We start from the raw sequence: 24,746 nt of genomic DNA on the forward strand, positions 1-24,746 counted from the left end.
ATATAGGTATGTCAGGAATAAAAAAGAAAGACTAAAGATTAGGGCCACTCAAGGACAGTAGTGCTAAGTTGTGCGTTGAGTCCGAAGAGATAGGAGAGGCGCTAAATGAATATTTTTCATCAGTATTCACACAGGAAAAAGACAGTGTTGTCAAGGAGAATACTGAGATACAGGTTATTAGACTACACAGGGTTGAGGTTCATAAGGAGGAGGTGTTAGCAATTCTGGCAAGTGTGAAAACAGATAAGTCCCCTGGGCTGGATGGGATTTATGCGAGGATTCTCTGGGAAGCTAGGGAGGAGATTGCAGGGCCTTTGGCTTTGATCTTTATGTTGTCATTGTCTACAGGACCAGTGCCAGAAGACTGGAGAATAGCAAATGTTGTCCCCTTGTTCAAGAAGGGGAGTAGATAATTATAGACCAATGAGCCTTACTTTGGTTGTGGGTAAAGTGTTGGAGAGGATTATAAAAGACAGGATTTATAATCATCTTGAAAGGTATAATTTGACTAGGGCTAGTCAACACGGTTTTGTGAAGGGTAGGTCGTGCCTCACAAACCTTATTGAGTTCTTTATGAAGGTGACTAAACAGGTGGATGACGGTAAAATGGTTGATGTGATGTAGGTTAGACGGGCTTCAGATTGGTTTCACAGGTCAGCGCAACAGCAAGGGCCAAAGGGCCTGTACTGCACTGTAGTGTTCTATGTTCTATCCCCACCTCTTTGACCGGTCTGTCTCCTCTCCACCTATCCTCTCTATTCATCTTCTATCCGCCTCTCCCCCCCACCCCACCCTTATTTCAGAAACCCCTTCCCCAACATTTCTGAAGAAGGGTTTAGGTCCGAAACATCAGCCTTCCTGCTCCTGCTTGGCCTGCTGTGTTCATCTAGCTCTACATTTTGTTATCTCAGATTAACAAAGCATACATTTTATAACCTCCCACTTCAATAAAACTAATGTAGTGTTTATACACACTGGTATACATTTTTCAGCTCCCTCCTGTGAAGATAACATCCCATTTATAGAAGTATAGAAATCAATATCCTTTATCTGCCTACACAAAGGTATGCAGGCACTGCCCTAAAGCTTCCTGCCCAGCTAGGAATTCGTGCAAGACTTTGTAACTCCTTATTTTCCTACACATCGGTATGCAGACACTGCCTTAAGCTTCGTGACTGAATAGAATTAGAGTTAAACTGTCTCAAATAAGGTTAAGTGAGGAACATTTGTAAGGGTGTGAGACTTCTGAAGTATGTAACTTCTGTCACTGACAAAAGGGGCCAGGGCACTGACTTTGTTCCAGCCAGACACATCGGCAACTTGAAATTACAATCTGTCCCAATAACAACTTGAAATCACCTCCTGCCATTAGCAGCCACTTCACGAACAATCGATACTATATCCTGGTCTTTTATGCTCTTGATGTAATAATTGTTTTGTATCCTGTCTTTGTCTGTTGTAATAATTGTTTCACGTATCATGTCATTGAGATGTGAAATTGTTTTATGTATTATGTACTTAGTAAAGTATCAAAAGCGGGGATAATGGGAACTGCAGATGCTGGAGAATTCCAAGATAATAAAATGTGAGGCTGGATGAACACAGCAGGCCAAGCAGCATCTCAGGAGCACAAAAGCTGACGTTTCGGGCCTAGACTCTTCATCAGAGCACTCGGTGAGAATTACTTACGAGACTCTGCACTCTGTACCGGGTTAAGGACAGTGATTCTCCACAGCTTGTACTTGCTTTGTCATAAAAGGATTTGTGTTTTTCTAAACAGGTCAGTGTCTTGTTATTGCATCAAGTCCGTGAGGGTCTCCAAAAACGAACCTGACACTTATCTGGCACATTAGTTTGCAAAATGCCTGCCTCACTCTTTTACATGGAGAACAGGCTCAGTAGTATGAAATAAACCAGTCCATGGCTGGACAGAAAATATATTGAAGAGGAATATAGCATATGCATTGTTCCCACCATCCATTCTTTCTGAAAAGTACATTTTTAAACCGTAGGTAGAGAGATCTTCAGAAGTCTTTGAAAAAGTAACCTATAGAGTCAGTCAATCACAGTACACATGTAACGATCCCAGGGGCTTGCAGTTCTCTCATTGTGGAAGCAAAATTTCAGTGCGTTTGCGGCTATCCTTCTGTGAAGCCCACTAAGTTAATTAGCATTGAGGAGAGCATTTCTGCAGACCAAAATCCTACCATGCTAGAAATTAGACTACAAGATCTGTCTAAGCTTTGATTTCAGTAGTTTATGTTAAAACTATTTCAAAGAGAACAAGCATTCCTGATTGTAAATCAAATGTGTTTTTAAGCTCCACATCACAGTTACATAAATGTAAACATATTTCAGCAAATACCTGTATGTTACAAGGCCCCAGTTTTCCATAGCACCTGTGAATTAAAAAAAAGCACCATGAGGTATGACAAATTTGTGGCAGAGAATGGCAACATTTGGCTCTCAAACTCCTAAGCAAGAGGGGTGATTAACAGAAGTCACCATCCTCTCCTTTGTCAGTTCTGAGTATAGATGTGAGAAGGCATGGAATTGCACAGTTAGGGATTATAATCAACAAGCAAACAATTTTTAAACTCAATAGATTTTTAGTTGCCAATTAGTGAGTGACATGTTAGGAAGTCACCAAGCTGAACAGAGGAATAGCGCTGGGCATAAAGACAATAGGTGACAAGAATTAAGTGTAGTAATGTTTTGTAACTTTACTGTCAAAATGGCACAACCTCTGAATAAATGATTTCATTCGGATGATTTAAATGGACATATTTTTGTTCAGAAAAAGTATTAAATAGTTGCATTTTGATCATGCATTTCAGAAAGTCTCAAATCACATCCCCTGCAAAGAATTGTACTCATATAGCTCTGTATGATATAATATTCCAAGGCAAATTAAAAGAGTATTGTAAAAGGAATTATCACACTAAATCACATCTATTTGAAATGGCTAAAGGTTTAGTCAAAGTGGGAGGGTGGAAATAACATCTTAAAGGAAAATATGAAGAAAGGCAGAGAAATATAGAGATGAAATTCCAGAGCTGTTGTCTTAGCAACTGACAGTACAACCATTAGTGTTCAGGTGATTAAAATTATCAATGCTCAAGAGTTCGGAATTAAACAAGCACAGATAACTGAGGTTTGTGGCTGAAAGTAATTACAAAGCGAGGAGGGAAGAGGCCCTGGAGGGACTCAAAGAACAAATGAGAATTTGAAAACCAAGATATGGCTTAAATAGGAGTAAACATACACCTACAAGTACAAAATGACAAGTATTAGTTTGCAACGCTGTGATTTTGTTGTGCAGGCAATGTTATGTCCTTAAGGTACCAACCTGCTGCGAAGTCTGCAATGGCTATCAGGTCAATTTTTGGAAGAGGGTAAGGAACATTAAAATATTCTTTATAAAAAGGTAGTGTCTTGGCAGCAACCTATTGAAGAGAAAGGCAGAACTTTTTGTCACTATTAAATACAAAACTGTATTTATCAGCACATCTGTAAATGTCTATTTGTGTTCCATATAAACAGAGAACAGAGTTGATTCCTTTAAAGTCTCACTAAAGCAAAAAAAAATCTAGCACACAAGATGCTTAGGCTATAAAAAAGGGAAATACATTCCAAAATGGAAACAACTTTTTTATTTGAAAAAGGGAATTATCTAAATTGCACATGGCCAGTGACATTCCTTCTTCCTGATGGGTCTGCAGGGAATCACTTACTTAAATGTCTTAATTTCTTCATTTAAAATGTGTTTTTAAAAGTTACATTTAAACCTAACATGATTGCAAAAGACTGCTCTAGTATTTATTTAGGAAGATTATTTGAACCCAATACTCTAGATGTAATTTTTTCCCAGAGAGCCTTTTTTTTTACCTGGAAACCTGGCCCCTATGAGTCAGCAGTTACAGCAGGAGGATGAGCAATGTCACTGCTAATATGGAGAAAAACAGCAGGGTTACAAGGTTGATTTATACACAACACAGTAGCACATGATCCAAAATATTTCATCGAGGATTCTCATTGAAGGATTTGGGTAAAAACTTTAAAGATAAGTCTCCCTCCCAATCACTCCCCATCAACTACCGTCCTGAAGGTGCTGACTCTTTGCTAGGACACTGTTGCCTGAGCATTGGGCATCCATCCTCCATTGCTTCATCCAAATTATCAGTCATCAATTGAGAGTTCAAGCAGTGAGACTCTTGCAGACCTAATCTGGTTTTCATCTGATGTTCTCACACTGAGGTTACAGGAAGGTTTCTGGATAGTAGTTACTGATTACAGCAACAAATGATTTGTGCTTCCCTAATCCAAAGGTAGGGAACCAGCTACTGAAGTACTGAAATTCTAAGATCTTCCTGTTGTGAATGGCACTGCTATTCACTCTGTTCAGTGAAGAGCAGGGCTTCTACAAATCATCTACTAAAATTATTACAGGCAAAAACCTCATTCTTTTGACAATGTCATTGATCTATATTCAAAGCAAGCTGGTATCAATTTATTTTAATTGAAATGTGAAATCTTTATAAGCTACGAGGTGCTGGTGACATCACATTGTCCCCAGCGACTCCTGCCACTGCCTCCTCTCAGAATCCCTGCAGTGGAGGAACAGGCCAATCGGCCCAACAAGTCCACACTGACCGACCCCACGCCCGCCACCCCCCCAACCCCCCACCAGAGACCCTCTAAGAGCATCCCACAGAGATCCCTACCCTTGCCATGTAACCCTGCAATTCCCATGGCTAGCACACCTAACCTACACTCCCCTGAACACTACGGGCAATTTAACATAGCCAATCTACCAAACCCACAAATCTTCGCACTATGGGAGGAAACTGGGGCGCCAGTGGAAATGCACAGAGCCATAGGGAGAGTGTACAAACTCCACACAGACAGTCACCCAAGGGTGGAATCAAACCCTGGTCCCTGGTACTGTGAGGAAACAGTGCTAACCACAGTGTTACCACGCCACCCGCTACTCTGTCCTCCAGATTCCTCCAATGACATTTCCAACATAATTCCAAGACAAATACTCCCCCTAGTACTCTGTCCTCATTTTTACCACAATGGCTACTAGGTGGTCAAAAGGCCTTTCCTGTCAAGATATCTGCCCTATGAAGCACTTAAGAGTCTTGCAGTAGTCTCAAGTAGCTAGGAATTTATTGCTTTTGAACTATGTATTTCACCACCATGCGCTTGCTAGCACAGCATGCTGGAGCACAGTGCAGTGTAGAACTAGATCACCATGTGGTGTTAGAACAGTAAAGGGTAAATAAGTGAAATTTAGTGATACAAGAGGCCAGTTTGAATTTACCCTTTACATCTACCTTAAGGGATCAGGTAACTTTAGAGTTTAATTCAGAGAACTGGAGTATAGACGTGACATCTTGAATTCAAGAAACGAGGGCAGTTCCTCCTCTCCCTCCATTTCGTTTTAAGGACACACTGTACAAAAGGACACAAAAACAACAACAACCTCGAGAGCAAATTTTCCTTGATCCGCTTTTCCAATGGGTGTGTAGACACGGACTAGAATGCCATCTGATGACTTGGTTTCCACAAAGTCATATTCACCAACCACAAATGCCACCAAATACGTGGACATTATCGGCGATTTGGCGAACTTGACTTCAACCATGTCTTCGTCGTCAGGATATGGGTTACGCTCAGTCACATTCTGTAACATTGAAGGCAGAACTCTGGTTAGAAATTGCAGAATACATGAGCAATACACTTCACCTGGAAATATCTAATTCTCAAGAGTATTGAAACAAACACATGAAGAGTTCTATAATACCCAAACAAACTGGAAAGGTTAAGTAAAAAAAGAAAAATCCCTATATCTCAGGATGTATTAGCAGTGTCACAGTCAGAGACGTACATCACGAAAACAGACCCTCGAGTCCAACTCGTTCATGCTGACCAGATATCCTAAATTAATCTAGTCCCATGTGCTAGTATTCGACCCGTATCCCTCCAAACCCTTCCTGTTTACATACCCAATCAGATGCCTTCTAAATGTTGTAATTGTACCAGACTCCATCATTTCCTCTGAAAGCCAATTCCATACATGCATCACCCTTTCCGTGAACAAGTTGCCCCTTAGGTCCCTTTTAACTCTTTCCCCTTTCATCTTAAACCTATGCCCTCTAGTTTTGGACTCTTCCACTCCAGGGAAAATACACTGTCTATTTACTCTATCCATGCCCCTCATGAATTAATAAACCTCTATGAGATCATCCTTCAACTTCCAATATTCACCCTCTCCCTATCGCTCAAACCCTCCAACCCTGGCAACATTCTTGTAATAACCAAAAGGACTGCAAATGCTGTGAATCAGGAACAAAAACAAAATCAGGAACAAAAATAAAGTTGCTGGAAAAGCTCAGCAGGTCTGGCAGCATCTAAGAAGGAAAAAACAGTGTTAACGTTTCAGGTCTCGTGACCCTTCCTCAGAACTGTGCTGTTAACATCCTCATAAATCTTTTCTGAACCCCTTCAAGTTTCACAACATCCCTCCTATAGTAGGGAGAACAAAATTGCATGCAGTATTCCAACAGGGGCCAAACCAATGTCCTGTACAGCGGTAACATGAGATCCTAACTCCTATACTCCATGCGCTGACCAATTAAGGCAAGTGTATCAAACACCTTCACTATCTTGTCTACCTGTGCCTCTACTTTCAAGGAGCTATGAACCTGCACTCTAAGGTGTCTTTGTTCAGCAACACACCCCAGAACCTCACCATCAAGTGTATAAGTCCTGCCCTGATTTGCCTTTCAAAAACACAGTACTTCATATTTACCTAAATTAAACTCCATCTGCCACCTTTCGGCCCACTGGTGCATTTGATCAAGATTATTTCAAAACACTCAGTCACAATTGTCAAAAAAGGAAAAGTCACTTAAATTAAATGGACTAATCTTATAAATCTATCAACATTCACTTTAATAGTTGTGTTTACCATTAAGTTAGAGCAGATGTAGAAATGCATTCCCTACCAGTCTTGTAATCAGTCTTAGCACTCCTCTCTGAGACAGAAGGTCATGGATTCAAGTTTCGCTCTGCATCTTTGATCATACAAATCAAGGCTAATATTTCAGAGCAGTATCTGAGGGAGCGTTAAACATACTTGATTTCAGACAAGATGTCAAATCAAGGACTCATCTGCCTTTCAGCTAGAAGTAAAGATTTCAAGGCACTATTTGAAAAGGAGTAGCGTAGTATTCTTGGCAGCCTGCCTAAACACGATCCTACAACAAATATATTTACAGCAAACTATCCAGCCATTTATCTCACTGTTGATTGTGGGACCCTCTGAGCATAAATTGAATGCATGCAAAATGACCCCAATTACAACAGTGATGATAACTAATTATTTTTAAGGCATTAATATGCTTTGGACAACCTGAAGACATGAATGCGCTGCATAAACGTAAGTTCATTTTCCTTCTACAGAAATTTCACTCTCATTTATCGAGTTTCTTTGCTACCACTAAAAAGTAGGCATTAAAATGTCAGAACAAATAACACATCAATTTTGCTCTTTATAAGCTTTGAACATGACGTCTCTTCATATTGACAACTTTTGAGACATCTCTTTCCCAATGAAACAAGTGACTGATGAATGGAAAAAGAAAATCAGATTTAATTATGTGCCAAAAATGACAGAACAAACTCATTCACAGAAACATGAAGATCAACAAGTGTGTGTCATGATTCTTCAAGTAACCCCAATCAGAACAAATTCATCCCATTTATCTGAATAAAGAAACTTTCTTTACAACCGCTTCAGTTACAGCCCAGGTTGCACATTAATAACATTCTCAGTTCTTGGGTTGGAATATACCAATGCTAGCAACATTCCAGTAGTTCTACAAATTGTCAGACAGCAACTCTTAAATGTCTATGCAACCTTGGAAGCTATCACAGCTGCAACCTAATTTGTACTTAATCAATGCACACATCAAATAATCCGATAGGACAGCAGGCAGGAATAGGGTCTGGTTTTCATCAGCTAAATTCAGTGTAGCATCTGGGGATTTTCAACGTTTAATACAGAAGTAAACGTCCTTGGCAAAGTCACAACTCTGAAGAAGCTTCAATGTTAAAGCGTGCATAGACCAATGGCATTTTTGCAATCAATAAAGAACATAGGGAGATGAAAAATTCAAGAATCTTGTATGATATCTCACTGGCATAGATTTAGGTGGAAACCTGCAGAAAATTACAATATTCTAGTGGTTTCCAAGTTCCATTACATTTGCTTAGATGTAGGTGCCACAATTCAATTCTGCTGGTAGTCTTCATTACCTGCAGTTACGAGAGATAATTGGCAGGCTGACTTGAAAGTATGATGATACACCAAGATTCACAGCTTCATATCAATTCACATATCCTGGGTGTTCAGGCCATTTTCACCGAAGTAAATAACATTTTTTCAGTCTTATCTTCTTTGCACACAAACCTATTCTGCCCAAGCTGTCCCAGATCTACAAGGTCTCAGCAAAGCAAAATATACAGTATATGGGTGTTTTCATGGGTATGTAGGAGGCGGCAGGGGCTCATTCCGAAACAAGCAATTGAAGACATTTCACCGATGCTATAAATCTGCACAGTTAGCATTAAAAGAAACAAAGTTTTCCAGAAACCATGTTTTTTTCACCCAAAATTCAAACGCAGATGGTGATAATTTCTGGCCTGCAGTGCACATTAAAAGTTGTTCCAGAGATGATTAATTTATGGTCAAGTATAAACAAAATATCACTCATCCAATTTTTGGAGAATTTTGATGTAAAATCTGGGCAATTGTTTGTACACAAGTAGGGCAGTAAGACTTTCAGTGAAGTGTACGGTATCACCTCTCCGAACACAAGAAATTTGTACAGCTGGACGGTGTCCCAAAAATTAAGATATTTCAGTAATTTCATAAATCCAAGAATTCAACCACCTAGAAAGATTACCACAAAACTTTACAACGGTGAGACTAGGAATTTGAGGTCCTGGATTAATCATTTTGTTTGTTCTCTTGAAAAAGGCACACAGATTCCAAAAGCAATGAAGTTTAAAATAAACATGAACCGCCAAGAGGTGCTGGAGTTGTTTTCTCATAAGCATTATTTCAGATCTGACAAATCTATAGGCAATACTGCAAACAGACTTGAGCAGTTGTAATTAACAGCTGAATTCACTGATGTAAATAGTAATTGAAGAACTACAGAAGTCAACACTTTGCATCTGTTGTGTTTGACCGAAGTGGAAATATAAATGTCAGGACTGGTAGACTTCCCATTATTATAGTCAAAACTGCGTCAGTAAATGATACAAGCTTTGGAAACAAGACACTGTGGCTGGAGTTTGCATGGGTCCAAATGTTAAACAAAGATCAATAGTTAACAACGGAATCTCATTTTCAGATCGAATTTGAGACAAACCCGGACAGTCTGATTTAGAACCAATGAGGAGTAACTTCATATTCTCAAACAGCAAAGAAATAAAATTAATGAACATAAAAACACCAGTTATTTTATTAACGCATTCTCTCTGGTTTATCTACTCGAAAATGATCCCAATCCATTTTTAGCACCTGATGACAGGAAACAAAGAATTAAACCTATAGTCATTTTCTTTGCAACTTTCGCAAGGTTAAAAAACTGGTTTATTCCACCAAGTGGGCAACAACGCCTCTGAAAGCAGATTCATAACTTTATGAGCCAGCTGTCGCATCAGTAGGAACTGAACTTCAGATCTTGATTATGGATCACTAAAATAATTAGTGATGCAAACAAGCCATTGTTACCTACAAAGCAGACGGTGTTTTTACACTGTACCTGTGTCAACATTGAACTAACTGTAGCAAGTGCACAGGACAAATAGTAATTCTCATTCATATATTTGCTTTGATTTATATCCTGTGGCCTATCTTGATCTCCCTTATGTTAGAGAGCTGCACCCCATACACCATCAGATCACAGGTTACACTAATTGCAATAGATTTATTAACATTTTAATAGCTTACAGTATTAACATCAGATTCACAGCAATTGAAAATTTGCTATTTCTTCCACCTCAAAATAAAAAACACTTCTATCGCCTGTGCTAAATTCGAGACAAAATTACAGCTCGAAATAGTAAACTGTAGTTAATACAAATGCTAGTTATCTACACAAAGTCTTGTGTTTAGAATTTGCTTGGCATTCATTGCCTGCATCCAGTGCACATTCTTTAGTTAACTGCACATAATCTCTTCCTTGCCGCAGTGTTTTGTTAGAATCTCCTTTTCACTCATAACTTTACAATACTGCACCTTCAAACTCTCTCACATCAAACTTCATGTTAATCATTATATATTTAGGCTCAAAGTGCAATTATTCCCACATTATATGTGATCACAGTTGTACCAAGCTTTACGGCTCTTCATCAGCTGTGTAACTTCCTGTCATCATATCCCACGAGTATATCCCTGTAGTAATGATCGTTCTCATCAGATAACTGGACATAGCTGAAGATTTGTGCCATAATGGTTGCACCTAACCATCCTGTCGCATTAACAAGCGCATCTTGAAAAGGACCATACTGGTGGGCAAACGGTAGGCTTTGCAACACCATAACCACTTTCAACTGCAACAACTTAAGACACTATATTATTTGAAGCTGTTTAATTATAATGATGTTCCACCCATCCATGACATCTGAGTATAACAAGTTATTTTCGCTATTTGATCTCTTGACAAACTTTCCTCTTAGTATTTAATTGCATATATAGATTCCTCCATTATCCACTCATACACACAAACAGATACATACATATGCAGAGATAATGGGAACTGCAGATGCTGGAGAAAACAAGATAATAAAGCGTGAAGTTGGATGAACACAGGCGGCCAAGCAGCATCTCAGGAGCACAAAAGCTGACGTTTCCGGCCTAGACCCTTCATCGGGGGGGGAGATGGGTGAGGGTTCTGGAATAAATAGGGAGAGAGGGGGAGGCGGACCAAAGATGGAGAGAAAAGAAGATAGGTGGAGAGGAGAGTATAGTTGGAGAGGTAGGGAGGGGATAGGTCAGTCCAGGGAAGACGGACAGGTCAAGGAGGTGGGATGAGGTTAGTCGGTAGGAAATGGAAGTGCGGCTTGGGGTGGGAGGAAGGGATGGGTGAGAGGAAGAACAGGTTAGGGAGGCAGAGAGAGGCTGGGTGGGGTTTGGGATGCAGTATCAATGGTATCAATGTGGACTTTACCAGCTTCAAAATCTCCCCTTCCCCCACCGCATCCCAAAACCAGCCCAGCTCTTCCCCTCCCCCCACTGCATCCCACAACCAGCCCAGCTCTTCCCCTCCACCCACTGCATCCCAAACCCCACCCAGCCTCTCTCTGCCTCTCTAACCTGTTCTTCCTCTCACCCATCCCTTCCTCCCACCCCAAGCCGCACATCCATTTCCTACCTACTAACCTCATCCCACATCCTTGACCTGTCCGTCTTCCCTGGACTGACCTATCCCCTCCCTACCTATAGTCTCCTCTCCACCTATCTTCTTTTCTCTCCATCTTCGGTCCGCCTCCCCCTCTCTCCCTATTTATTCCAGAACCCTCACCCCATCCCCCTCTCTGAAGAAGGGTCTAGGCCTGAAACGTCAGCTTTTGTGCTCCCGAGATGCTGCTTGGCCGGGTGTGTTCATCCAACTTCACACTTTATTATCTAACATACATATGCAGATTTCTTCCCCCCCCCCCCCAAAAGTTGAATCACTCTACTTCCTCATCTCTCAGATTCAAGCAGCTGTGACTAATGTGCTCCCTAAACTGCACAAATATAGCTCTCCAGTTGCCCAGCAGGAAATGCCTCACATAACAGATATTAAGAATTTTCAGAGTCAACCTCCATTCTTACAATGGTATTGTATAGTGACTCTCCACAAAGTTGCTGAAAAGGTTCATATAACAGAAAATGCACAGCTTTCCCACAACTGCAAGAGATGCAATTGAACTGTAAACTGATAAAGCATAATTAAGACTTTTTAATTTGAGTAGCGTACAGAAAAACAAGATTAACATTTCCTGCCTCAAAACTGTCATGGAATGGCAACAGATGCACATGATAAAAGGTTTCTTGCCATCATCTACTGAAAGCACTAACACTCCAGGTGCTATAGGTCTCATTTAAATTAAATAGCTGCGCTGATCCTCGTAAGTTCATAAACAATAAATCTCAATTTGACAGGAATAATTTCCAGCGTTCAAACACATTTACAGATTCTTTCAACAGTGCTACCTAACTTAAGCTTTGACAGGCTCACAAGTGTTATTTTACTGCAATGAATCCAACATTCACCTGAAAAAAATGTAATTGTAACCCTCACTGTCTCTTGAATAAACATTTACACTACACAGCAATTGTTCACACGTGAGGAGCACGTTATAATGAAGGAACCCCGATAAGGGCCAATGGCAATTGTATCTGTGTGGTTATGTTTAATATATCCTACCAAAGAGTAGGAAAAACAAAAGAGATGATGCGGTAAATTACATGTTGCCATGTGTGTGTTTTAGATGACTTTAGGTTGCAGGATGAGGAGACACTACAGCAGACAAGGTTCAATGCTTACTATTCAAGCATAGAGTGAGTTACAGCATGTGGAAAAATGTACTTTATACAAAATTGTTGACACTTTGAAGATGCAAAAGGAAACAGCAACAATCCTACAGCAATTCCATTAAAAGAGGGAGACAGGAAACATTCCAATGAGGAAGATAGAAATTGTCCCATTGGGCAGACGTAGCATGGGTTCATGAAGGGCAGGTCATGCTTCACAAATCTTTTGGAATTCTATGATGACATTACGAGCAAGGTGGACAATTGGGACCCAGTGGATGTGGTGTACCTAGATTTCCATAAGGCCTTCGACAAGGTGCTGCACAAGAGGCTGCTGCATAAGATAAGGATGCATGGCGTTAGGGATAAAGTGTTAGCATGGATAGAGGATTGGTTAACTAACGGGAAGCAAAGAGTGAGGATAAATGAGTGCTATTCTGGCTGGGAATCAGTCACACCCTCAGGGATTGGTGTTGGGACCGCAATTATTTACAACTTATATAGATGGTTTGGAGATGGGGATCACGTGTAGGGTGTCAAAGTTTGTAGATGACGCTAAGATGATTGGCAGAGCAAAGTGTGCAGAGGACCATAGATACATTGAGTGTGGGGGGCAACGGTCTGGCAGATGGAGTACAATGTAAATAAATGTGAAGTCATACATTTTGGTCGGAGTAATAGTAAAAAGGATTACTACTTGAACAGTAAAAAGTTGCAGCATGCTGCTATGCAGAGGGACCTGGGTGTCCTCGTGCAGGAATCACAGAAGGTTGGTCTGCAGGTACAACAAGTAATTAGGATGGCAAATGGAATTTTGTCCTTCGTTGCTGAAGGGATTGAGTTTAAAAGAAGAGATTATGTTGCACCTGTATAAGGTGCTGGTGAGGCCACACCTGGAGTACTGTGTGTAGTTTTGGTCTCCTTACATGAGAAAGGATGTACTGGCACTGGAGGGGGTGCAGAGGAGGTTCACTGGGTTGATTCCGGAGTTGACGGGGTTGGCTTATGAGAATAGGCCGAGTAGATTGGGAATATATTCACTGGAATTCAGAAGATTTAGGGGGGATCTTATAGGAACATATAAAATTATGCAGGGAATAAATAAGATAGAAGTAGAGAGGATGTTTCCACTGGCAGGTGAAGCTAGGACAAGAGGGCACAGCCTCAAGATTAGAGGGAGCAGATTTAGGGCTGAATTGAGAAGGAAGTTCTTCACCCAGAAGGTTGTTAATCTATGGAATTCCTTTCCCAGTGAAGTAGTCAACGCTAATTCAGTAAACGTTTTTAAAGCTAAGATAGATACTCTTTGAACAATAAAGGAATTAAGGGATACGGTGAAAGCGCAGGTAAGTGGACCCGAGTCCACGAAAAGATCAGCCACAATCTTATTGAATGGTGGAGCAGGCTTGAAGGGCCGGATGGCCTACTCCTGCTCCTGGTTCTTATGTTCTTAAGATAAAGGCATTTGAGGTCAGTTAAGGAGGGAGATGTCTCTTAGCCTCTTATTATATTAGTGCTGAAAAGCCTCCTCCAATATGGTAGCAGTATTCCCGGTATAATGGGGTTTTATAATGGGTTTATAAAAATACCTTATAAAACTTCACAAAGTACTTTTAAAGACAAGAACTGAAAGCAAAAGTACATTAGACACAAGGTGAACTTACGTTTGTTGAAGGCAGACATGGCAATATATGAATTCAACTTTCAGAACTGAGGGTATTATGGGGTTAAGATCATCACAACTGATTGATAAATGGGCCCAAACACAGAGATAGATAACTATGGGAAAATAGAGAATCTTTTAAAATCTAGCACTGTGGATGAAGCTGCTTTTTCTTCGCTTCAGAAACTAGCTAGCATACTTTAAGAATCAAAGACCCATCTCTTCCAGAATTCTACGAAACAGCATAAGAAATAGAAACAGGAGTCAGTCATCGAGCTCCTCAAGCCTGTTCTGCCATTCAATACAATCACAGCTGATTCAACATGTCTCATGTCCACTTTCCTGCCTTCTCCCCATAACCCTGGATTCTCCTGATCAAGGATCCATCCATCTCCACTTTAAAGAAACACAAGGACTCTGCCCCTACAGTTCTCTGTGGCAAGGAATTCCAAAGACACACCACCCTCAGAAAAAAAAACATCTTTTCCCCAAGTCTTAAATTGGCATCCCTTTATTTTGGGATGGTGTCTTTTGGTCCTAGTCTCTCGGGTTGAGGCAAAACATCCTTTCAGCATTTACCCTATCAAGCTTATGTCTAATGTACTTTTGCTTATCAAGCTTAAGGGCTTTGTGTCTCAATGAGCCCACCTCTCATTCTTCTAAACTCCAGCGAGTAAAGTCCCAACCTGCTTAGCCTTTGCTCACAAGACAATTTTTCTGTACACTGAACATCTTTACAGTCCCTACCATCCATGGGGTCAGTCGGAAAACAGACCAGAAATTTTCCAAAGTATCAAAAAGGATGTCAGGAGTTCAAAACTTCCCACTGACGCTCTAAGAAACGTTCTCTGTGAAAGCTGACAGCAGGCCAAAGCAACAGAGTAGAGGTTACACAGCATCTCATAGTCACTTATCTGGATCTGTAATAAGGAAAATGAACGAGCTGTAGTCCATCATACCTTTCTCAGAATTTAATCAAGCTTTTAATTCAGCCAAAAAAATACATCATCTAAGTACACAATGACTACACTAATAAGGAGCTGCAGGCATAGCATCATTTGCTGGACTGGTAATCCAAAGACTCAGGCAATCCCGACCCAGGTTGCTTCCTGTCATAGCAGATCTCAGAATTGGAATTTTATTTTAAAATCTTCAATTAAAACTCTAATGATGACCATTGTTGATTGGAGCAAAAACCCATCTGGTTCCAATCTGCTATCCTACTTGATCTCAATTATGTGACTCCAGGCTCACAGCACTGTGGTTGCTCTCTGAAATGGCCTATTCATTTGTATCAAACTGTGAATAAAATCTCAAAACAAAAAGTAACAAAACTGGACTGACTAGCATTGCTGCTGACCGCATCTTGTAGGACATCGGAGCTAGACTGGGTCTGTGGTCAGTGATGAAGCAAGCACCAAAATAGTAAACATACCTGGTCGCATTCTCACCAATCTATCATGGGTGCATCTTTCCAAGACAGCATTGGCCAGAGACCAGTCAGCACAGTCCTTGGTGGACGCAGTCCTGTATTCACTTCAAGGATACTCTCCATTGCCTTGTGTGGCAGTAATACTGAGGTAAATGGAATCAATTTCAAACCGATATAGCAACTAAACTTCTAATCCACAAGACGTTAGGGGTTGCCAGCTACAGAACTGTTCTCAAACAATCTACAGTTGCATTGTCTGGCACGTTCCCAACTCTATCATTGCCACTAAGCCAGAGGATCAACCTTGATTCAAAGAAGAGTGCAGGATGGCATGCCAGGAGCATGTGGTTGGGCAGCAGAATACATTAATGTAAAAGGGCTGGAACAAATGAAGCTAGAATGGCTGAGTGGATGATATATGTTAGCCTCCCCCAAAAGGTCCCCAGTGTCAGAGATGACTGTCTTCAGCCAAATTTGATTCACACTGCATAATAACAAGAAATAAATGAAGACAGCAGATATGGCAAAGGCTATGGGTCCCGACAACATTTTGGTAATAGCACTGAAGACTTGTGCTCTAGAACTTCTAAGTCTCTACTGACACAGTGTGCAGCTGGAGGAACACATCAGGTCAGGCAGCATCAGAAGAACAAGACAGATGACGTTTTGGGTGGGACCCTTCATCAGCACTGAAGGGTCCCAAACCAGAACATTGACTTTCCTGTTCTTCTGACGCATGTTCCCCTAGCTCCAGTGTGTTAACCTGGACTCCAACATCTGCAGTAATGCTGCCTCTACCAAGCTGTTCAACAAAGGTAGCACTGGTATCTAGACAATAATAAAGAAAATTACAGCACAGGAACAGCCCCTTCGGCCCTCCACGCCTGCATGATCCAGATCCTCTCTCTAAACCTGTCACCTACTTTCCAAGGAACTTTATCCCTCTGCTCCCTGCCCGTTCATGTAACTATCCAGATACATCTTAACTGACGCTATCATGACTGTGTCTACCACTTCCGTTGGCAATACGTTCCACGCACCCACCAGCCTCTGTGTAAAGAACTCTCGACACATATCTCCCATAAACTTTTCCCCTCTCACCCTGAAAGATGGAAAATTGCCTTGGTGTGCCCTGCGTGTAAACAGCAGGAAAAATCCAACTCAGCAAACAACACCCCGATCTACTCTCAATCATTAATAAAGTGATGGAAGGTGCCATCAACAGCATTATCCAGTAGCACCTGCTTCACAATAACCCACTCATTAATGCTCTGCTTCAGTTATACCAGCACCAACCAGCTCTGAGCCTTACTCAGAACACAGATTAAAGAACTGAAACCCAGACAGGAGATGACAGCGACTGTCTTTGCCATCAAGGACATGTCTGACTTAGTGTGGCATCAATGAGGATCAGAAGGAAATCTTTCTACTGATTGGTATCATACCTAGCTCTAATGAAGACAGTTGAGGTTGTTGGAGGTTGTCTTAGCCCGTCTTAGCCCCAGCATATCACCGCAGGAGCTCCATGGGGTAGTGACGCAGGGCAGGTGCATGATGGAATACTCGCCACTTGTCCCACTTTAGATAGATGGAATTCCAACAAAACTCAAAAAGCTCAACCACATTTAGAGGGAAGCAATGACCTAGCAATATTATTGCGTGACTGTTAATCCAGAGACCCAGATAATGTCTGGGGACCCAGGTTTTAATCCTGCCACAGCAGACAGTGGAACTTGAATTCAATAAAATATCTGGAACTGAAAATTTAATGTTGACTGTTAATCCATTGTCAATTGTTGGAAAAATCCATCTGGTTCACTGATGCCCTTTAGGGAAGGAACCTACCACCCTTACCGGGTCCAGTCTACGTGTGACTCCAGACCCACAGCAACGTGGTGAACCGCCCTCTGGGCAATACGGGATGGACAATAAATGCTGCCTAGCTAGCGGCACCCTCATTCTGTTAATTAATGAAGAAAAAACCTCCAAGACAAACAGCCTGCTTGATTGGCACCACACCCCACAAAGGTTCACTCTCTCAAATACTGACACACTGTAGCAGCAGTGTGAATCATTTACAAAATGCATTACAGAACATCACCAAGGCTCCTTATACAGCATTCTCCAAACACAAAACCACTATCTAGAAGGACAAAGGCAACAAATACATAAGACACCAGCATCTGCATTTCCCTGTTCAAGCCAGTCACTCTGAGACTTGGAAATATAATGTCATTCTTTTACAGTCACTGGGTCAAAACCCTGGAATGTCCTCCCTAATAGCACTATGGGTGTACCTACACCAAATGAACTACAGTAGATCAGGCAAGTGGGTCACTGCACCTAAGTGGCAACAAGGTTTGGATAATAGCTTTGCTGGCTGGGCCAGCATTTGACTGAGTACTCATCGGGGGATAAAAAAAGAAACTTTTTTGAGATAAATGGTGATTACACAAAATGCACAGTATTTCCAATTACATATCCCGAATGAAAAGCTATTTCTTGCCTCTTTCACATTAATAATTTAGCAATGAATCATTCTTCATAATTTATTCCCTAGGTAAACTTTTGAACAACATTTATCCTTGTTTTTTCCACCAGCACTTCCTTTTACAGGACCATGAGATGGATACAAAGTACACATTAAAGCTTACCATATTTGATAAGGCAACTCTGTCCTTTGGAACAATTAGTGTGATGTCAAACGTTGCTTTTATGGCAGGTTCATCCCAACATGGAAATGCTCTCCGTGCATCTGTGGGCTAGGACAGAGAATGTAGTAATCAACAATGGGTAAATAGGGTGGGTGGGGGGTGGAATCAAGAGATGAATTAAAAGAGAGAACAGGAGCGGAAGAAAAAGTAGATTGTGCACTATTTGAATCATTCTTCATATTCTATACACGACACATACATGAAAAACTTTGAGGATTATCTACAAGTCCAACTAGATAGTACATAGGTCATTAATACTGTTTGGGTAAAAGTGGACAATACATTTTGTCTGTGGAATAATGACATTTGTTTAAAAGCAAAAATCTATTGTTAACTAAAGACTAACACTAGCACAACATCTCCAATCAATTCAAAACTGGAAATTCGCAAAATACAGGCTTTTTAAAATCAACTTAAGTCAGTTATTAGATGAATAAAATAACAATTTCAAATGAACCTATTGGACTATGTCCTGATTAAGATAAAGTATGAAGCTGGATGAACACAGCAGGCCAAGCAGCATCCCAGCTGCACCCTTTTTGTTATCTTGGATTCTCCAGCATCTGCAGTTCACATTATCTTGGACTATATCCTGGTGTTGTGTGACATCTGACTTTGTCTACTCTAGTCCAACACGATCACCTCCACATCATGGTTACTGGAGCAGTGACACATCAAGTAGTTATCAGCTTCTTTGTCCATCTTTCCCTACACTCCAAGTGATCCGACAACTCTAGACTCATGAAAGCCCCATCCACCAACGTGAACAACCAAAGGTGAAAACTAGTAATATCTGAAATTTGTACAAGTTCAATTCTAAGGTTGCATGTTCTGAAACCTCTACCTGTCTATTTGGTTTGAGACAAAAGCAGAATTCCAAAATCAAATACCTTTAACATTAAACACTTCTCAAGCTCAGTGGAAGCTGTAAAGGATATGGCCTTTGCGGCTCGTTTCTGTTTTCGCCCCCAGCAGATAGAGTTTCTTAAAAGTTCACAAGTGACTTGCAACAGGGGGTTAATAAAGAACTAGAACCACGCTGTATCACTTCTCTAACTCCAGAAATTCAATACTAATAAACTGCCACACTTCCAAAATCTAGCCCCAAACCTCAAGTTTGATCAGAAATGTATTATCAATGGGACTTCACCACACAACTTTTATTTTCTAACCTCAAATTGAGACACAGCAGCATAGTGGGTTTCTCCCGATGGTGTTGTATACTTGCTTCTGTAAAATCCCTTCATTTTGTCGTTGAGCTCGCCGACAAAATCTATCTTCAACATTCCATGACCTGTTACAACACAATGCTATAATTAATGAACACAAGTTACATTTTGTTAATGTTTACACATGGACTGTACAGCAAGCTAGCAAACTTAGAGTTGACATAAACAACATTGTTTGTTCAGCACTGAGGATATCACTATATCTTGTGATATTTTTTGCATTAATTTTATTGATGTAGATAGAAATGTTGGAAATGGAAATAATATGCTCCAAATACGTAGTAAAAGATCCTTTTGGTCTGTTCTAATAATGAACCCAAACGCCATCTCAGAACCAACATTAAAAAACACTTTCTTTCGGGTTTTCCTTGGCTGCAAAACTGAACACTTCTAATTGTATGGACCTGTAATTTCAGAGATGAACTACCCAAGAGAAATTGCAGCCAACAGGATGAGAACAGACCAAACCATACCAACAATATGAATTTAAAACCAGGTCAGTCAGAGCATGAACACACCAGCCAGCTTTCAGTAAATATGATATGAAAGTGGCTCTCCCCTAAATTGAGCAATACTACAAAATGCTTCATCATCGTATTTTTCCTGTAACTCTCCCCATTAGAGAAGGCAATGGCCTACTGGTATTATCACTGGACTGTTAAGCCAGAGAATCAGATAACATTCTGGGAACCCAGGTTCCAATCCCACCAAGACAGATGGTAGAATTTGAATTTAGTAACATATTTGGAATTAAGAATCTAATGATGATTATGAATCGAATGCCCATTGTCAGAAAAACCCATCTGGTTCACTAATGCCCTTCAGGGAAGGAAACTGATATCCGTACCTGGTGCAGCCTCCATGTGACTCCAGACACACAGCAATCCGGCTCACACTTAACTGCCTTCTCGGCCATTAGGGGTGGGCAATAAATGCAGCCTACGCAGCAATGTGCTCAACCCATTAATGAAATAATGGAAAATAAACTGTGCATACAACAACTGTTGCACTTTACCAACACATATTTCCTTGTGAGGATGCTCCATAAACTGCAAACTAACAATAGTAAAAATAATCGTGGTTATACACTCCAAAAGTTGAAACTGTATTCTTCCCACCGTAATGTGGCTGAGTCTTCAAATGTGCACTGAAGTAACCCATCAGACCACCTACTTGGCCAATATTATGAAAATAATAAGGTCGGGCAATAAATTATGGCCTTAACGGGAATGCCCACATCCCAAGAATGAATAAAGGAAATAAAATGTATTAGTGGGACGGTAGTGATTGGCATCACATTATAATTTACAATTCAAATTAAAAACATAAGTTGTTACACATAATTCCTTCATTTAATCCCCATACCATACCAGAGAGTGTCAAATTTTATTAAATATATCTTTTTTGAATTCTTTCTTCCCTCCCTCAACCTCTTTCAGATTACACTTTGTTTTAGACATTTTCCTTAACTAACTGAGACTTGCTTCAAGAGTCCCACAACTTCAAGTGGCATCCCAGGTGATAGGAGATGTGATGTAAGGTATCAAGCATAAAGTGCACAAAGAAAAATTAATAACCAGAAAGAATTGAGTTATTTGCTTCTCATTCCCGATTTTGTGAAATTTATTAAAAAGTTTACACCTGACCTTTTGTTCCATCCTTCTTTCAAATATTGACAAATCTGTTGTTCAATTGCAATAGGTCACCTTTATCTCCAGCATTCAGGGTTTATTCAGTTTTCATCTCTCAATACCACCCCTTTAACCAAAAACCATTTTGAGGGCCCACCTGATCTTAATTCCTGCCTTGAGACCTTTAATGAGTAATTACCTTTCAGCTTCTTGCTGTCAATATTATTTAGCTCTTGTTATTCTTATCATCAGTGTGGCACACACAACTGCAAAATGCTTTAATAGATCAACTAGTAAGGTCTTTAATTGTAAAATTCACAATAGATGTTCCCATCTTCAATAATCTCAAATGTAATCAGATGGAAGGTTTCATTTTCATTCTCTGGAAACCACTTTTCACGAGATAAGTTAGAATTACACAATTCATTCCTGCCAAGTGACATGACTTAAAACTTTACATGAGCTTTAATAGATAATAAACATCATTTCACAGCAACAATTATACTGGTTCTTTTCCAGCCAAGACAAATGTCATTTTGGATACAAGATGACAAGTGCCAAAAGTATAAAATGATTCCTGAGCTAGCAACTTCTAAGGGAGTTGTGTTTGCTGGGTAACTTTATTCTTGACCATCCACTGACATTCTTTCTTCCCTCATATCAACCTATCCTCTTCCACTATTTATTTCCTTGGTCTAACTATGGGTACATTTCAGTCCCAATTATAAAAGTTAACAATTAGTTTGAAGCTATCTGGGTCCACTGCTCCTTCCATAATATGACAAATTATCACAAAGACCCACTGCATTTGCTGCCAAGATTGCGTTGTGCCTCGAGGCATCACTTCACCAACTGACAACCAAAAGAACTGACAATTACAGTTAAAATGACCTGATTAACTCAAATTTAGAAACAAATTAATTATGCATTCGCCTAAAAATTATTTTTGCTGTAACCCAGAATTTCTTTTTAAAATCCAACAAAATGCAATTAGCCACACAAACAGACTAGGTGCGAGGTCCTTCGATTTTTAGTTGATCAAGATATTCTACAGTTTACGTGGAATGGGCTTCTGCAGGCAATATCCGAGTAATTTAAGAACTAGTCTAATGCCACAATGGGTGGATTTTCCATGTTCAAGTGGAAATTAAATACAAGTTCCAAAGCATCACTGAGCAAACCATTCACAAAGCCCGAGCCCATGTTTCCACTGAAGTCAATGTACAGAAAATCAGAGCTGCAATGACTCACTACAATTTTCATTCCTAGGCTCACAAATGGTCATACATCAGAATTTCTACACATAAATGAGGAAACCAGACAGACTGAAAATATCAGAGACGCAAGTTTAATTTTTTTCCTGTAACGTAGGTATCAGAAGTCAACCGATAGGTAGGGCTGACTAAATAACGTTAAAATATATAAGCACATCAAATTGTAATTATAATGTTACAGAATTACCTTTCTGTAGGGCACTAGGGAATGAGAGTGTTACTTTCTCGTCCTCATTTTGATAATTGAACCCTGTTGCATTTATTTCTGTAGAAAGACAAACGTTTATTAAAATGAACAAACTGCAAGCAAACAATTATATCTTTATGAACACAAAAACAGAAGTTGCTGGAAAAGCACAGCAGGTCTGGCAGCATCTGCAGAACTTTTTGAGTAACTTGTTTTTGTTCCCGATTTATAGCATAGACGGTTCTTTTGGTTTCAATTATACTTTATAAATAACTGTATAATCCAGGTTATTTATTCGCAAGGGTTTTCTGCCTTACTGTTAAGAAGATTGGTATTCATAGTCAAGGAATCTCTGACAAGCTGGAGGGAGCCCACAAATGACTGTTGAGTTTAAAATATGCCATGTTGTTACTTTCAAGAATTGGGATGAAAGAAAAACTTAAATACTATCATAGCAGTGCATTACTAATTGAAAAACGTGCAGCACAGAGTCTTGGGACAAACAAGTTGACAGCAGCTATATTTTTTTTAAAATCACAGCCAGATGATACCTCTGCCGTGCAATTTATATGAAGTTTCAAAAATATATCTTCATTTCTCTTCTTGCAGTTTTCTCCCATCATTAATGTTTCCATCCTTCACCACAACAGTTTCCACAAAGACCTAGAATATCTTGTCAGAATGACCATTATGTTAGTACCATCAGTGGATTTCGGTTTGACTGTGAGCAGCATCATAAATCAACTTGCTCCTATCCTCTACCAAGTTGCCACATCCACACTTTGATAGTTGTGAGCAGGAACAAGATCTTTGCCTGATGTTCTTCCTCCTTAACCCAAGAGCACAAAGATTAAAATAGTATCAGAGATAATGGGAACTGCAGATGCTGGAGAATTCCAAGATAATAAAATGTGAGGCTGGATGAACACAGCAGGCCAAGCAGCATCTCAGGAGCACAAAAGCTGACGTTTCGGGCCCAGACCTTCAGCAGCACAAAGATTAAACTTTTTTTCCTCATCAGTGACTTATAATGCAACCTGAACAGAACAATATGCTCACTTGTTCCTAGTTCCCAATGTAAGTAAAGAATGAATAACATAAATACAAGCAAACATTCATGGTAACTACCTGCAGCTCCTGCTCACATTAAAAGATTTTGAACACAAGTCATCTCTGCATTTACAGCAATATGCAAAGTTATTACAGTTTAAAAAACAACCAATTGGAAGACTAGTCCTGGACAACTTATCTGCTGTGTTTCTGCAGAAACACTTGATGGTTGAGAACCTACTTCCTGAACAAAATTCAGGGTACGGTAAAGTTGCCATTCCACTACTGGACCATAGGACTGCTTTCTCATTAGACAGACATAATCGGTGGTGGTTTAACCTGTGGGTCACCTCGCCTCAGATGAGGGGAGAGCTTGAGAATGAGACTCCTTCATGGTAACCTCAGCTGGTGTGTGAAGTGAACCTACAATATTGGTATGGTTCTGCATCACAAGATAGCCTCCAACCAACCAGCCCTTAACAAAAACATCCCCGTTAAACTGTAGCCCAAAATCTAATGCAGGAGGCAACATGCATCCTCATCTAGTAGCAGGGAAATAATCCTGCATCTGAGATTTTAACCTTAAGGCTGCAATGACGTCTTACTGTAATAGCAGCTCTGCAGAAGCACCAGAAATCACAGGCTAAGTTCCTATACATTAAAACATGATTGTGAGAGAAGTTTTGAAACCTTGTTTCAAAATTGATAGCACTTTTGCCAACTTCTATTTGCATAGCAGTGTTAATTCAAAGAGCTCAAGATGTTGTTTCACAGAGCCAAAAGGAAAATGGACAGTGTGAAAGGTGATGTTAAGAAAGGTGACAAAAGCATTAGCTAAGTTTACAGAACTCTAGAGACAGAGCCTATTACATAATGTAGAGAAAATAGAAAGAGAGATATCTTGAGGTTGGAATGATTCCAAAGTCAGCCTATCAAAGGCAAGAAAGTCAGTCATGTGGTTAGCA

At 40.2% G+C, this 24,746-nt stretch overlaps 1 protein-coding gene across 2 annotated transcripts in view; it reads right to left on the minus strand.

The window, feature by feature from the left end:
• Positions 1–24,746, minus strand: part of npepps (aminopeptidase puromycin sensitive) — a 215,690-nt gene that overhangs the window by 97,027 nt on the left and 93,917 nt on the right. For both annotated transcript variants that reach the window (XR_009442855.1, XM_048560329.2), the window contains exons 3-8: positions 22,732–22,809; positions 19,583–19,704; positions 18,351–18,458; positions 5,489–5,689; positions 3,350–3,446; positions 2,366–2,399 (exon numbers count right to left, since the gene is read on the minus strand). Coding sequence is in view for 1 of the 2 variants with exons in the window: in XM_048560329.2 (XP_048416286.2) it covers positions 2,366–2,399; positions 3,350–3,446; positions 5,489–5,689; positions 18,351–18,458; positions 19,583–19,704; positions 22,732–22,809 (640 nt within the window). In the remaining variant the exon portion in view is untranslated. The remainder of the gene's footprint in view (positions 1–2,365; positions 2,400–3,349; positions 3,447–5,488; positions 5,690–18,350; positions 18,459–19,582; positions 19,705–22,731; positions 22,810–24,746) is intronic.

Source organism: Stegostoma tigrinum, chromosome 31 (genome assembly GCF_030684315.1).
Source record: "Stegostoma tigrinum isolate sSteTig4 chromosome 31, sSteTig4.hap1, whole genome shotgun sequence".
In the NCBI taxonomy this organism is placed as follows: Eukaryota; Metazoa; Chordata; class Chondrichthyes; order Orectolobiformes; family Stegostomatidae; genus Stegostoma; species Stegostoma tigrinum.